Source organism: Camelus bactrianus, chromosome 10 (assembly GCF_048773025.1).
Source record: "Camelus bactrianus isolate YW-2024 breed Bactrian camel chromosome 10, ASM4877302v1, whole genome shotgun sequence".
NCBI lineage: Eukaryota > Metazoa > Chordata > Mammalia > Artiodactyla > Camelidae > Camelus > Camelus bactrianus.
The window spans coordinates 135,880-149,571 of NC_133548.1; the positions used below are offsets into that span (position 1 = coordinate 135,880).

Genomic DNA, 13,692 nt, shown 5'->3' on the forward strand with positions numbered 1-13,692 from the left:
TGATCTGCTTCCCTTCCCCAGACCTCTTCCCAGGAATCAGCGTCCACCTGTTAGAGCTTTTGGCCTTGAAGGGACATAAGTCTCCAAGGAAAAACTGCAGTCACTCAAACTCAGGATGGATATTTAGGGCACCTGATCCCAGAACAAAGATGACATTTGGATCCAAGTAGACTTCACTGCATCCTGAGCTTTCCCAAACCTAAAACTAAGCCCCAATTATGAGGTTTTCTCTGGCCAGCTGGCTACTGTCGAAACTGGAACCCAAATTCCTCTCTCCTGGCCCAGCCCCTAGGTGCTTCACTACCAAAGAGCAAATGCCCTCGCTTGGGTTTTGCCCAGGGCAAACCCACAAGCCTTCTCACCGGCAGTCGTATGCCTTTGGGTAGCCCGTGACTTGGGGATGCTTATGGAAGCAGCGAGGTTTTCTTACCTCTAATGGGGAGAAGATTAAAAATGGCTCACGTGTCCAACATCTACGAGTACTCTCGCCAGCTGCCTTGGCCGTTATCAAGGTCCCTGCATTCCAAGCTTGACTCCCTAGAGGCTGCTGGGCTGGGGAAGTTCCCTCTACCCCTCTGGAGTTTTTGTAGCTGGACTAATAATAGAATTAATAGGAGAAGAAACAAATTTTAACTCATGAGCACTGGAGTCTCACAGAAATGAGATCTAAGAAGTGGCCAAGGCAGGAAGCTTTTATATTTTCAGACAAACAGTAAATTTGTGAGGGACTCACAGGACAAAGAAACTTAGGTTTTGGGTGCTTAATTAGTGAAGAATCTAAATAGAGTTTGGGCTTCTGACAATACTGTACAGCACAGGGAAATGTAGTCAAGATCTTGTAGTAGCTCACGGTGAAAAAGAATACGAAAATGAATATATGCATATTCACGTATGGCTGGAAAACTGTGCTGCACACCAGAAACTGACACAACATTGTAGACTGACAGTAAGTCAGTTAAAAGCAAACAAACAAAGAAACAAACAATGTCCTACTTGCAGATGCAGGGAGGGCACCTTTCACATGAGGACTTTACTCCCTGCTTGGAACAGAGAAGAGGGTCAGCGTCCCTCTTGCAGCAGCTCTGTCTTAGGCAACTTTAATTCACAATGCTCAGTATGCCATTGGGTGGCCTGCCCAGGGCCCCACCAGGGCTAAAGGAAAACACCTTGCTGGTGTTTCCACCAGAAGAGCTGTTCTCCAAGGAAAACAGTAGCTGAGCCTCTGTCGTGGTCCCAAAGGATGTTCCTCCAGATACCAATGTGGAAAAGTTGACTGAAGATGCCCGACATGTGCCCCTGGGAAAGGAAAAGCAGTATCAGAAACCTAACAGCTGTTGGCTCAGTGGAGAAAGAGAAACTCTGGTTTGGGCCAAACGACAGCCTGGTCTTCCCAGAAGTCCTGCAGTTCCTACTCCTGACCTGTGTCCGTGCACTGAGCCGCTGGTCCATGAGAAGATGACAACCTTCATGAACCAGTATCGGTGGGAAATGCTAATAAGTCTGAAAAGAGCACCTGCCTCCTTTGTCCAAAATGTGACCCAGGTAAGCCTGTTCACGCTGTTCCTCAACATTCTAAACTGCCTAGAACGGGCCATTCGAGGTGTGGCAAGTGGATTTCACACAGCTGCCCCATCTCTCGGATGCAAACATGTTTGCATTGTGGTCTGTGTGTTTTCTCACCGGACTGAATCCCTTGTAGACAGCCCACAGCATCGTACCTTACAACCTGGAGGTTTTGTCTATTGGAAAAGACATCCCCAGAAAGACTCGTCCACCTGTGTGGAGAGGCTGCTGTCAGGTACTGCTGACCAAACGTTATGCCACCAAACTGCAGGGACGGGCTCCTGGCATCAGGTGAACCGTAAACAAAGCGCCAGCCCCCAAGTGGCCCTGCCCACCGTCCAGGGACCTGAAGGTAAGGATCTCCCAGAATGGAAGCAGACGGCATCTGACCAGATACCTTCCCAAAATGTCCAGGCCAGGCCTGTGCACCCCTTTCTCACTGTTGCTCCTTACTTTACTTTCTCCCTCTCCTTCATGGAAAAGCAATGTCCTTACCTGCATTTCCCAATCCCTTGCAAAAAGACTGTTGGATTTGCCATCAGAAACCTTGATCTATCAAAGACAGCCACGACCACTTAGCTGACCCTGTAAGGAATTTTGCCGGAATTCCAAGTGCCCCTTTATGTCTAAATTGTTCTGAGGATTTCTCAGAAAGGAGCAGATGCACTGATCTTGGGTGACTCAAGTTGTTAACACAGACAGGGCCCTGGCAGAAATACTGAGCCCTGAGCCATCTGAAAAACAGTCTGGCAGCAACTGAAAAGGAGTTACCGTGTGACCCAGCACGTCCACGCCTAGGTATAGCCACCAGAGAAATGAAAACGTGTCCACGCAGAGCTGTACACGGCTGTCGTCAACTGTGATAATAAAACCGCCAGTTATTTCACCAGCAAAGGCGGGTTCACTCAGGAATAGCAGAGGAACGGCAATTCTGGACCTCCGAACCGCGCTGGGCCGCAGGCAAATCCAGAGACCAAGGGAGGGAACCTGCCTTTACAGGCAGAAGGGGGAGCTGCAGGAGCCGGCAGCCCAGAGTACGGAGGCTCCCCGTGGGCGGGGCCGCTGCAGGCCTGGATTGGCTGGGCTGTCCTGGGGTGCAGAGGGATTTCCTTCTTCCTGATTGGTTGTAGGTAGAGGCGCCTTCCTGTCAGAGGCATAGGGGACTCTTTTTCTCTTTGCAGTAATTGAGGATGCATGGCAGGTGTGAGAGCTCCCCTTACAGGGCTGTCCTGACTCCAATCATAGATGAGTTTCTTTAATTAATTCCAGACCCCATTCCTCGTTCCAATTTAACCCAACCCTGGGATGGAAAAGCAAGGTCTGGGGGAGGGTATAGCTCAGTGGTAGAGCACATGCTTAGCATGCACAAGGTCCTGGGTTCAGTCCCCAGCACCTCCACTGAAAAAAGAAAACAAACACAAGATCTGTGTTATAAGACAGACTGCAGGGAGGCCAGTGCCTTGGATGAGTGGTGCGGATGCCTTCGCACCGGCGGGTCTGCAGGTGCTGCGACTCAGGAGCACAACCCAGCCCCGACTTTGTAAGCAGAGGTCTGTGTTTGGGCAGCTCTGATTTGACAGCTGCAGGGTAAAAACGCAGTGTGCTCTTGTTGCATTTACTGTCCTGTTTTCTCTCCACAGCAGATCAGAAGCCGCTGTGGGTCCACCCATCAAGCCTCCTCAGCACCATAAACAGGATCTCCCCAGACGCAGACATGGCTCCAGGTTTGCCTCCACTGGGAGGGCTTTTCCCCCGGGTCACTGCAAACACGACAAGATGCTGGTGTCCAATGCTAGGAGAGCTGTCTGCTCCCACAGCCTCAAGAGTGCCAGGTGCAGGCGGCGTCACTGGTCACCTCGAAATGTGTCTCTTTGGACTGAGGATTGATTTAGATTGATTATTCGTAAGACACAGAAGACTCAGGAAGTTTTTTTGTTACCTCCCCATACCTGCCTCAAATAATTTAGATGAAGGACTTGTTAGAGACCAGAGTCCACTCTGTCCTGCTATCTCTGCTGGCCGGGCAAACACTGGTTTACCATTTGCTTTCCCAACACCATGTCAATATCCTCCCTCCCACTTGAGGTCCCAGACCTCTCCCCAGCGCCCCCTTTGTCTCAGCTGGAGACGGTGTTTCTGGTGAGGGCATCACCATTGTGGCAAGTGACTCAGTTTCCTGGGGCTGTCCCACGTATACGTATTATTGAAATTTTTTGTGGTTTTCTCCTGTTAAACTGTCTCATGTCCACTTAATCCTTAGACCAGCCAGAAGAACTTACAAGGGTAGAGGAAGACTCTCCCCACCAGCAGCAAGCCCAGCCAATGGCACCCAGCAACACACACTGTTACAGAAACGACAGGCCAGCCAAGAAACAAGCTGCACTCGGGGGTTAGGGTACTCAGCTTCGTTACGCCGGCGGGCTCAGAGGGGCTGTCGCTCTGGGGCTCTGAGCACCTCCAAGACGTGTCGTGAGGTTTTCCTGGGTAGATTACAAGCTTGGGGTATGCTGGCCAATAAGGCGCAAACAGCTCAGCAACACCACAAAAGGGGAGCAGGGAATCAGTGAACAAGGACTCAGCTAATAAGAACAGAAAAGGGACCCACACTCTTCAGGCTTGGATTTACAAGTAGGCCCAGCCCAGCGTTTTCTTCTCAAGGTCATTGGACCTACCACCACCATGAACCGTTCCTCCAATTGACTTTCCTCCAAAGCAGTGCCCCGGGTGCCCAACTGCCTCCTTTTTCTCTGTATGTAACATTTTTATCCTTTGTCTCAAAAATTTGCTTAGTTTTTGCAATCGGTTGCTTATTCTGAATCGTAATCTGTTATTCCTCAATAAACCTATTTTGCAGGTAAAATAATTGGCAGTTTTTAAGTCTTGAGAGAGCTGAGTCCTGGCCTGAGCTGAGCTGACCCCGTCCATCCCTGAGAAGGGGGCACAGGGCCCACAGCCAAGGAGCTGTCCCACCAACACCCAGTTCCTGTGTGAAATGCCAGGGGTGGGGGGAAGGAGGGAGGCAGCGGAGGTGGGCCGCACAAGCACGCAGGCCCTGGGCCCCGAAGCTGCTGCCAAAGGTCTCCCACCACGGCTGCCTCCTCGGGTCAGCAGCTCCCAGTGTCCTGCTCATGGGAGCCCTTGGGAGATCATGGGAGGCTCCCCCGGGGCAGGCAACACGGGCTTCTGGGTGCCCACCTGCAGCCAGGCAGGCCCCCAAGCCCGCCTGGAGCTCGGACTCAGAACCGGGACGGCACAGTGCGCGTCAGGGGGAGGGTGTGCAGCTGCGGTGTGGGCTCTGGGGTGCGGCCCTCTCTGGGGGCTGGGGTGTGGGGGCTGTGAGGGGCTGGCAGGGCCCTGCGTGGGGGCAGGGAGGGCCTGCAGCAGGCTTGGGTCCCCAGACTCCCAGGCCGGGGAAGAGCCCCCGGGGCCTGACCACACCCCTATATAGGGGTGGGGGCGGCTGAGCAGGAGTGACTTGAGTAGGAAGGGAAGCAGAACTCATCACCCCAAAATACGCCTCCTTGTCATATTGACCATTTGCAGCTGGTTACACCGCGGAGACGCTCCGAAGCTGAGTAAAGGTCGCACTTTGCAGGAGACATTTACTGCACAGAGGGAACCTGTTTGTAAGGCTGTCTCCTCTTGTGCCAGGAAGGGGGACGACTCCTTTCTCGAAAGTCTTGCGGCTGGAGGCGGCAGGACTTGGGGCTGCATGAGGCCGGACCCTTGTTCGTGTGCTGTTCCGGGTCCCCCCCCAACAGGCCTCTGCCCCCGGCGCCATTGGTCTCTGGTGGAGGTGGCACTTCGGGTGGTGGCTCTGATACAGGAAAACATGGGGCGAGAGGATGGCCGTGTCCCATGTCGGGTCTGAGCCCCTGGGACGCGCCCCGCCAAGTGAGGGTCCTTGGCGTCGCGCAGGTAAGAATTCCGGATCGAGCCACGACTGAGACAAAGTGGATTTACTCCTTAGACCGCGTGTGGGGCTGCTCCCGTGGGGAGGGATCCAGAGGCCGCGAGGCGTGGGGTTGCTAGCTTCTCTGGGCTCGCGAGCTGCTTGTGCTGACAAGTGGGAGGGTTATTCCAACCACTTCGGGGAAGGGGCAGGGGTTCCCAGCAACGGGGCCCCTGCCCACTTTTTGACCTTTTATGGTCAGCCTCGGAACTGCCCCGGCCCCCGTGGGAGGGCCCTTCAGCAGGCTCTTACTTTACAATGAGCCGGGAGGCTCAAGGTCAACCGGCACCAAACCTCCCGAAATATTGGTGCTAATGGCTGTGTGGTTCCTTTAATGGCTGTGCCCTGCCTGCCTCCCTCCTGTCGCAGCTTCAGCCATTTCGGGGAGTTTCTCAGTTTTCCTGGGGGTCTCCCATGTACACAGGATGCAACGCATGTTATTCAACTCATATTCACTTTTTTCCAGACAACCTGTCTTTTTGAAACAGGGGATCTCAGCCAAGTCAGGCCATGGAGGGAGGAAGGAAAATGTTCGGCCACCTCCAGCCTCTGGGACAGGAAGCGCCCTCTGAGCCCCCGGCCCCCCTCCCGCCCACCCCTGTGTAATCTGACACGCAGCGGTTCAGCCCGCCCCCAGTACCAGCCCATTTCCGTTTCCCAAAACTCCAGGCAAGAGAAATTTTAGAGAAATCGAAACTACTGGGGAGAGGGTGGGTCCCCCGAGCACCGTGCCGCCGTCCCGACCGCAGCTTCTCTCTTCTGGCACCATGAACCGCGTCGCCCAGGCCGCCTTCCCCGGTGCCCACGTGGGCATACCCCCGGCGTATGAGATGCTCAAGGAGGAGCACGAGGTGGGGGTGCTGGGGGCTTCCCAGAGCCCGGCCCCCGTGACGACCACTGTGATCAACATCCGCAGTGAGACCTCCGTGCCCGACCACATCGTCTGGTCCCTGTTCAACACCCTCTTCCTGAACGTGTGCTGCCTGGGCTTCGTGGCATTCGCCTACTCCGTGAAGGTGGGAGGGTGCCTGGGGGAAGGAGCGTGAGCCCGGCGAGGCCCCTGCCCAGACGGCACGTGGCCTGTGGGAGGCCTTGTGCATACAGTTCTGTGTGTGTGTGTGTGTGTGCGAGCGCGCGCACGCGCGCGCACGCCCAGGTGTGCAGGTCGTGATGAGGTTGCAGGGGTGCGTGGGGATGACCAGGGTCAGCCTTTTGCCCCGTGGTGGGGCGGGCGGCCAGTAGGAGGCCAGAGCAGAGGGACGGTGAGCCCTGGGGCCTCCTGGACAGGCTGAGAGTCTGTGAGGAGGGAGATCCAGGCCCCAGGAGGGGAGGGAGGGCCCGCCGGGCACGGTCCTGCTCAGGCTGTGGGGGGACGGGCAGGGGTGGGTCCCCACCTGGGTGAATGGACACCGGGGGACCAGCAGGGGAGGACCTGAGTCTTGGCACCTGGCCTTCACCTGGCCCGGCCCCAGGTCCCCCTCACCATCTCTTCTCCCCCAGTCCAGGGACCGGAAGATGGTGGGCGACGTCCTTGGGGCCCAGAGCTATGCCTCCACCGCCAAGTGCCTGAACGTCTGCGCCCTGGTGCTGGGCATCCTTCTGACCATCGTGTTCATCATTATTTTTGCCACCGGCTCCCTGATGATTTTCCAGGCGGTTTCACAGATCATAAAGGAGTATGGAGGATACTAGTAGCTGCCCGCGGCCACCCCTTCACAGCAGTTTATACACACCCCCGTCTACAGCTGAATAAAAGCCGGCGTTCCTGTGTGAGGCTGCTGTGTTCTCACCTGGGGAGGGCGCCCTGCTGAGAGCTCCCGCCTGCCCCTGAGACAGCCCAGCCCCACCTCTCCCTCCTGCTCTGCTGCCCAGGGGCCTGAGCCCCGGCCCAAGATGGGCCCTGTGGGGGCGGGCTGTGCTCGGTCCAACTCCCTTGCCTGTCGAGAAAAAAAAAAACGAGACAGAGAGAGAGAGAAAGCCCGCAGAAGCCTGCAAAAGAGAGAAAAGGCTTTTTGGGGGAGCTTTAGGATCTGCAACTGGGAGGCACACATTCGAGTAGCAAGTCAAATGTGCTCCGAGGGAAGTAAACACGGTGGGGGTTACAAAGACAAAGACATTCCTGAGAAGTTACAGGGCTGTTTCAGAGCTGGGAGTGGGGCCAGCAGGCTTTGAGGCTCACGTCGCAGCTGACTGGTTGCTAGAGTGAGGTCTGCAGGGACTGAAGAAAGTGAGTCCCCGCTGGTCCCAGCGTGTGAGGTGGGTGTCAGCCCCACGTCCTGGGGGCTCTGGGGCTGTCTGAGACCCCACCATGAGGCTGCATTTGGTGGTCCGTAGCCCTCAACCCCGGGGTCCCCGTCAGTGGGAGGGCTGCAGGAGCCCTTCGTCCACCTGTGGAGGGACGGCCCCGGCGGTCCCTGCTTTTCAGGCGGAGGAGACCCCCCGCCCTGGAAATCAGCCCCCCGTCCGGTTTTGCCGTGGCCTCCAGGCTTGTGGGCACGGGGTGGCCCCGGGGCAGACCCTGCCCACAACCAGCTGGGCAGGTGCGGTGTGAGCTGGGGTGGCCATCGCCTGCCCCTTCCTCCCCGCCACCTGACCCCAGCTGCGGGCCCTCCTGTGAGTGGATGATATCACCTGCCGTGTCCGTAAGCAAAGGATGTTGCAGCCACCCAGTCCTCAGCCACGGCAGCCACCCGGGACCCTGAGCCCTGAGCCCTGAGCCCTGAGGGGCTCAGGCGGGGAGAGCCCGGACACTGGCCCTAGGAGCTCAGCTGCACATCACAGGAAGGATTCCAAGGAGCCCAGACTCTGGCATCTTCCCAGACACAGAGACACCTGAAATTCCTTCCCTCGAGGTAGTTGATCTTAATGAACAGTAATCTTTGATGTGCCGACCGCCTGGCGTCTTACAAAGCTCCCCTGTGTCCTGGCTCCTCCCCGACCTCTCGGGGCAGTCCTTCAGAGCCATCTGCCTCCCGGCTTGACGTCCTCAGAAAGCCCACCAGATAAAACATAATTTTAACTTTCAGGTCGTGCAGTTCTTTAGTCAGTAAGCCCCAGCCCTCACCCACACCCCTTTTCTGTTCCCGGCAGCAGAACCTGAGTCCAGGAAATGGGGTGTTGGGGGTCCCAGGGCGGGCCATGGAGAAGCCCCCTCTCCCGGGCGATCTGACTCCTGTCAGCAGGCGTGGGGACAGAGCCTGGGAAGGTTGGCCCTGGAGGAGGGAAGGCAAGCCGACCTGGCGCTCTGGGTTGGGAAGGACCGACTCCAAGGTGGGAAGGGGCCAACAGCCAGCAAAGCATTGGAGTCTGGAGCAGGCGCTGCCCAGCGGCACGGACCCCTGCTGGGGTGGGCTGGGCAGATGGAATCTTCCGGACCAGCAGTGCCTGGCAAGGGAGCCGGCGGTGTGCGGCCAGGAGCAACCCTCTGTCCTCCCAGGAGCACAGGTGTCCTGTTCCGCCCTCGTGCCCCCTCAGCAGGAGTCGTAAGGTGCGACTTCCTCCAGGCAAAGCAGAAGAGCATTCTCTCTCCAGGGCTATTCGGAAAATGTCCAGAAAGGCCTCTGACGCTGCTGCCGCCCACCTGTGCGCCCGGTCCTGGCTCTGTGTCCTCCTGGCCCACCATCCCAACCTCTCCGTGCCCTCCTCCGCCGCCTGCATGCCCTCCTCCGCCGCCTCCTTGCCCTCCTCCGCCGCCTCCTTGCCCTCCTCTCCCCCTCCTTGCCCTCCTCCCCCACCTCCGCGCCCTCCTCCTCCCACTTCACTGTTCTCCCAGCTCTGGGCCCTCCAGCGTTCAGTGCTCCCAGCTCGCCCAGCTCTCTCAGCCCCGCATAGATCGTCCACCTCACCAGGCAGCGCCCACCTGCAGGTGCCACAGGACACTGTAACTGCCCACGTCAGAACCAGAGCTGGTGGTGTGGCTCCAAGGGTTAGAGCTGCTCAGGACCCAGCGGTCAGCACCCAGGACCTTGGAAGGGACCTACAGTTCCCCGGCGCGATGCCTGGGACATCACCTGCTTATTTTGGAAAGCTCCAGATCCCTAGTTCTTTGCTAGCTGCCAAGAGAGGGGGTCTTCCACCTGGCAGGAGCCTAATCCCGAGTCAGTGGAGCACAGGTGGGGTTGGGCTCAATGCCCATCGCCCTTCTGGACGGCTGCCCAACAGGGGAATGTGGGACCCGCCTAGTCTGCCCTGTTGGGGCTGGGGTCAGGGTCATGCGTTCTGGCCCCCAGCCCCAGCTTGGAGAAAGTCCTTTTGGGCCTAGAGGGGCAGGTCTGCCAGCCTCCCCTCCTCCAGGACCCACCTTCCCTGGGCCGAGCCTCCCGTGATGAAGTGGGACCCGAGAGAGCGTGGGCAGCCTCTTCTGAGACACCGCCCACCAGTGAGGACCCCAAGCAGCGTGGCCTCGGAGTTAGGCCACTGCGGGGGGTGGGCGCCCTTCCCTCCTGGGTGCCTGGACTGAAGGGAACCCAGCGTGAAGGGCTGAGACTTCAGTGAGAGCCAGCAGGTCTTGGCCTCAGCTCTCTGGGCGTGTCCAGGGGCAGGTGGAGAAGGGGTCACCTTCTCGACACAAGGCGAGGCTGCCTGGGCTCCTCCTGCCTCCCCAGGGTGACGCCCAGCACACTCGGGATAGTGTGCAGGGCACGGTGGTCTGTGGCAGGGTGCCCCTTCCCCACCCACCAACTCCCTCTGGGGCCTCAGAGATGGGAACACAGGTCTGGGGCCTTTCTCCCGCATTGGGCTGAGGGCGGTCCCCACCTCTCTGGGTGCAGCCCAGGCTCTGGCAAAGGTTCACACCCAATGCCCCAGGGTCCCCAGTTTCTGGGAGACCTTCCCGGGACACTGAGCAGTCGCTCACCCAGCAGGGCCAGGCGGGTTTGGAGGGAGGAAGTGGTCTTTCCTCTGGGGGTTTCTGTTCATCCAGGTGAAACACCGGCTCTGCTATCTGCTTCTGCAGTCGGGCCACTGGGGACTCCCAGCTGTGCCCCCTCCCCAGGGACTTCACTGCGCCCTCACATCTGGGGACTCCCAGCCGTGCCCCCTCCCCAGGGACATCACTGCACCCTCACATCTGGGGACTCCCAGCCGTGCCCCCTCCCCGGGGACTTCACTGCACCCTCACATCTGGGGACTCCCAGCCGTGCCCCCTCCCCAGGGACATCACTGCACCCTCACATACAAGTGCACTTTATTGAATTCAGTTGTCATCAGGTGTGTGTATAAACTGCTGTGTAAAGGGGTGGGTTGAGAGCAGGCTCCCAGCCCCAGGGGCAGGGACAGCAGTGGATGGTGGAAGACCTGGGCTGCCTTCCATGGGTAGCTGTTAGTAGCCTCTATTCTTCTTCATAAACTCTGAAACCATTTGGTAGACTGCCACATGTCCAACCCCGAGGAGAACGATGACTCCAATGGTCAGAAGGATGCCCAGCACCAGGGCGCAGACGTTCAGGCACTTGGCGGTGGAGGCATAGCTCTGGGCCCCAAGGACGTCGCCCACCATCTTCCGGTCCCTGGACTGGGGGAGAAGAGATGGTGAGGGGGACCTGGGGCCGGGCCAGGTGAAGGCCAGGTGCCAAGACTCAGGTCCTCCCCTGCTGGTCCCCCAGTGTCCATCCACCCAGGTGGGGACCCACCCCTACCCGTCCCCCCACAGCCTGAGCAGGACCGTGCCCGGTGGGCCCTCCCTCCCCTCCTGGGGCCTGGATCTCCCTCCTCACAGACTCTCAGCATGTCCAGGAGGCCCCAGGGCTCACCGTCCCTCAGCTCTGGCCTCCTACTGGCCGCCCGCCCCACCATGGGGCAAAAGGCTGACCTGGTCATCCCCACGCACCCCTGCAACCTCATCACGACCTGCACACCTGGGCGTGCGAGCGCACGCGCGCACACACACACACACACACACAGAACTTTATGCACAAGGCCTCCCACATGCCACATGCCGTCTGGGCAGGGGCCTCTCCGGGCTCACGCTCCTTCCCCCAGGCACCCTCCCACCTTCACAGAGTAGGCGAATGCCACGAAGCCCAGGCAGCACACGTTCAGGAAGAGGCTGTTGAACAGGGACCAGACGATGTGGTCGGGCACGGAGGTCTCACTGCGGATGTTGATCACGGTGGGGGGCACGGGGGCCGGGTAATTGGGAGCTCCCAGCACCCTCACCTCGTGCTCTTCTTTGAGCATCTCAGGAGTTGAGAGAAGCAGGTGCTGGTGTCTCAGAAGTGGGTTTTCTGAGCAGGGGAGTGAGCAACTGTGGACCTGGACCGCCTGGATGGTGCTCAAGGGACGCTCTGTTTCCCCAGATGTTTTGAATCCTCTGAAATTTCCTCTTCCTGGCGCTTGGGGAATTGGAAATGGGCTGGCCGTAGGAGGCCCATTGAACCACTGAGTGTCAAGTTACACTAGGGAAGGGGGGAGGGAGCCTGAGGGCTCTGAAGGAGCTGCAGGTCCTGCTCAGCCGCCCCTACCCCTATATAGGGGTGTGGTCAGGCCCCGGGGGCTCTTCCCCGGCCTGGGAGTCTGGGGACCCAAGCCTGCTGCAGGCCCTCCCTGCCCCCACGCAGGGCCCTGCCAGCCCCTCACAGCCCCCACACCCCAGCCCCCAGAGAGGGCCGCACCCCAGAGCCCACACCGCAGCTGCACACCCTCCCCCTGACGCGCACTGTGCCGTCCCGGTTCTGAGTCCGAGCTCCAGGCGGGCTTGGGGGCCTGCCTGGCTGCAGGTGGGCACCCAGAAGCCCGTGTTGCCTGCCCCGGGGGAGCCTCCCATGATCTCCCAAGGGCTCCCATGAGCAGGACACTGGGAGCTGCTGACCCGAGGAGGCAGCCGTGGTGGGAGACCTTAGGCAGCAGCTTCGGGGCCCAGGGCCTGCGTGCTTGTGCGGCCCACCTCCGCTGCCTCCCTCCTTCCCCCCACCCCTGGCATTTCACACAGGAACTGGGTGTTGGTGGGACAGCTCCTTGGCTGTGGGCCCTGTGCCCCCTTCTCAGGGATGGACGGGGTCAGCTCAGCTCAGGCCAGGACTCAGCTCTCCAGAAACTAAGGGACGGCAGCGTCTTGGGTGCCGCCTGCGCCCTTACCACCTGGGTGGAGGAGCGGGTGGGATGCGATGGTCCGGGCCGGACTGTCCTGCTAGGACCTACAGGCCTCACCCGAGTTGGCTCCCGTGGGCTCAGGGCCCCCAGTGGCCCCCACGCCCCCCAGAAGGCAGGCCTCTGGCCCTGGGGCCTCCTCCAGCTGTCCAGGCCCTGACCACTTCCGCCGCTGCCCTGGGCTCCCTCACAGGCGTCAGCTGCCCCCGCCCTGAGCACCTCCGGGCCCACGGACCCAGGCGTTCTCTGTGACCCGCTCCTCGTTTCAAGTCCTCCTCATCTTGAGACAGCTGGTGTGGCCTGTTCTCCTGCTGGGCCCACACCGACCCAGAAGGCCGCCCTGATCGCCTGGGCGGACGTGCACGCGTGGGCAGTCTGAGGCCTGGGCCTGGCGCCCGGTCTGGGGTGAGGTCGGCGGGGGCGGGGCGGACGCCCGCAGGCCCTGACGCGCTGCCCCTGCCTGCGTCTGGGATGATGCTCCAGCCGAGGCTGTTCCCTCCACCAGTGCGACATCCGTGTTTGTGGCCAGTGCGGGGCCGTAGCTCTGCCCTGGGCAGCTTTCCACCAGGTGGCGGACCCAGCGGACAGAAGAGGCCTTCAGTGCAGAGGTGACCATAGGCCGTGGGGAATTTAATCGCCACAGCTGTGCTTTGGGTAGTGATAACTTTGGGTTGATATACTTTATTTAATTCATAGGTTATATGATTTAATTTTTAATCACATCAAATTTGTATGGGAAAAATTTGTCATTTTAGCAGTTGAAAGTGTACAATTTGGTGGCTTTTAGTCCCTTGTTGGTGTCGCAGTCATTACTCCAGCCCCAGCCTCCTCCTGGCAGCACAGAGAAACCCTTTAGACAATCAGTCTCTCCTCCCTTAGCCCCAGTTCCTTCAACCAGCAGTCAGCATTCTGTTTTTGTGGATTTCCCTTTTCTGGACATTCTTATAACATCAGTGGCTTTTTGTTTCTGTCTTATCTCACTGGGCGTGACATTGTCTGTGTCGTGGGCTCATCCGTGTCGTGGGCTCATCCGTGTCGTGGGCTCATCCATGTTGTGGGGTGCGTCGGAGCTGCATTCCTTCCTGGCTGAT

The 13,692-nt window shown here is 59.0% G+C and overlaps 2 protein-coding genes across 2 annotated transcripts; one reads left to right on the forward strand and one right to left on the reverse strand.

Moving 5' to 3' along the window:
* Positions 1-6,184: 6,184 nt before the first annotated feature.
* On the forward strand, positions 6,185-7,288 carry LOC105075643 (interferon-induced transmembrane protein 3). Its single transcript, XM_010963531.3, has 2 exons — positions 6,185-6,531; positions 7,016-7,288. Exons 1-2 carry the CDS (start codon positions 6,283-6,285, stop codon positions 7,205-7,207), a joined length of 441 nt encoding a protein of 146 aa, XP_010961833.1. The 5' UTR covers positions 6,185-6,282; the 3' UTR covers positions 7,208-7,288.
* A 3,395-nt stretch (positions 7,289-10,683) lies between these two features.
* Positions 10,684-11,845, reverse strand: LOC141578787 (interferon-induced transmembrane protein 1-like). Its single transcript, XM_074371280.1, has 2 exons — positions 11,507-11,845; positions 10,684-11,027 (listed from the first exon to the last, which is right to left on the reverse strand). The coding sequence occupies exons 1-2, from the start codon at positions 11,690-11,692 to the stop codon at positions 10,836-10,838; spliced, it is 378 nt and encodes a 125-aa protein (XP_074227381.1). The 5' UTR covers positions 11,693-11,845; the 3' UTR covers positions 10,684-10,835.
* Between the last annotated feature and the right edge of the window lie 1,847 nt (positions 11,846-13,692).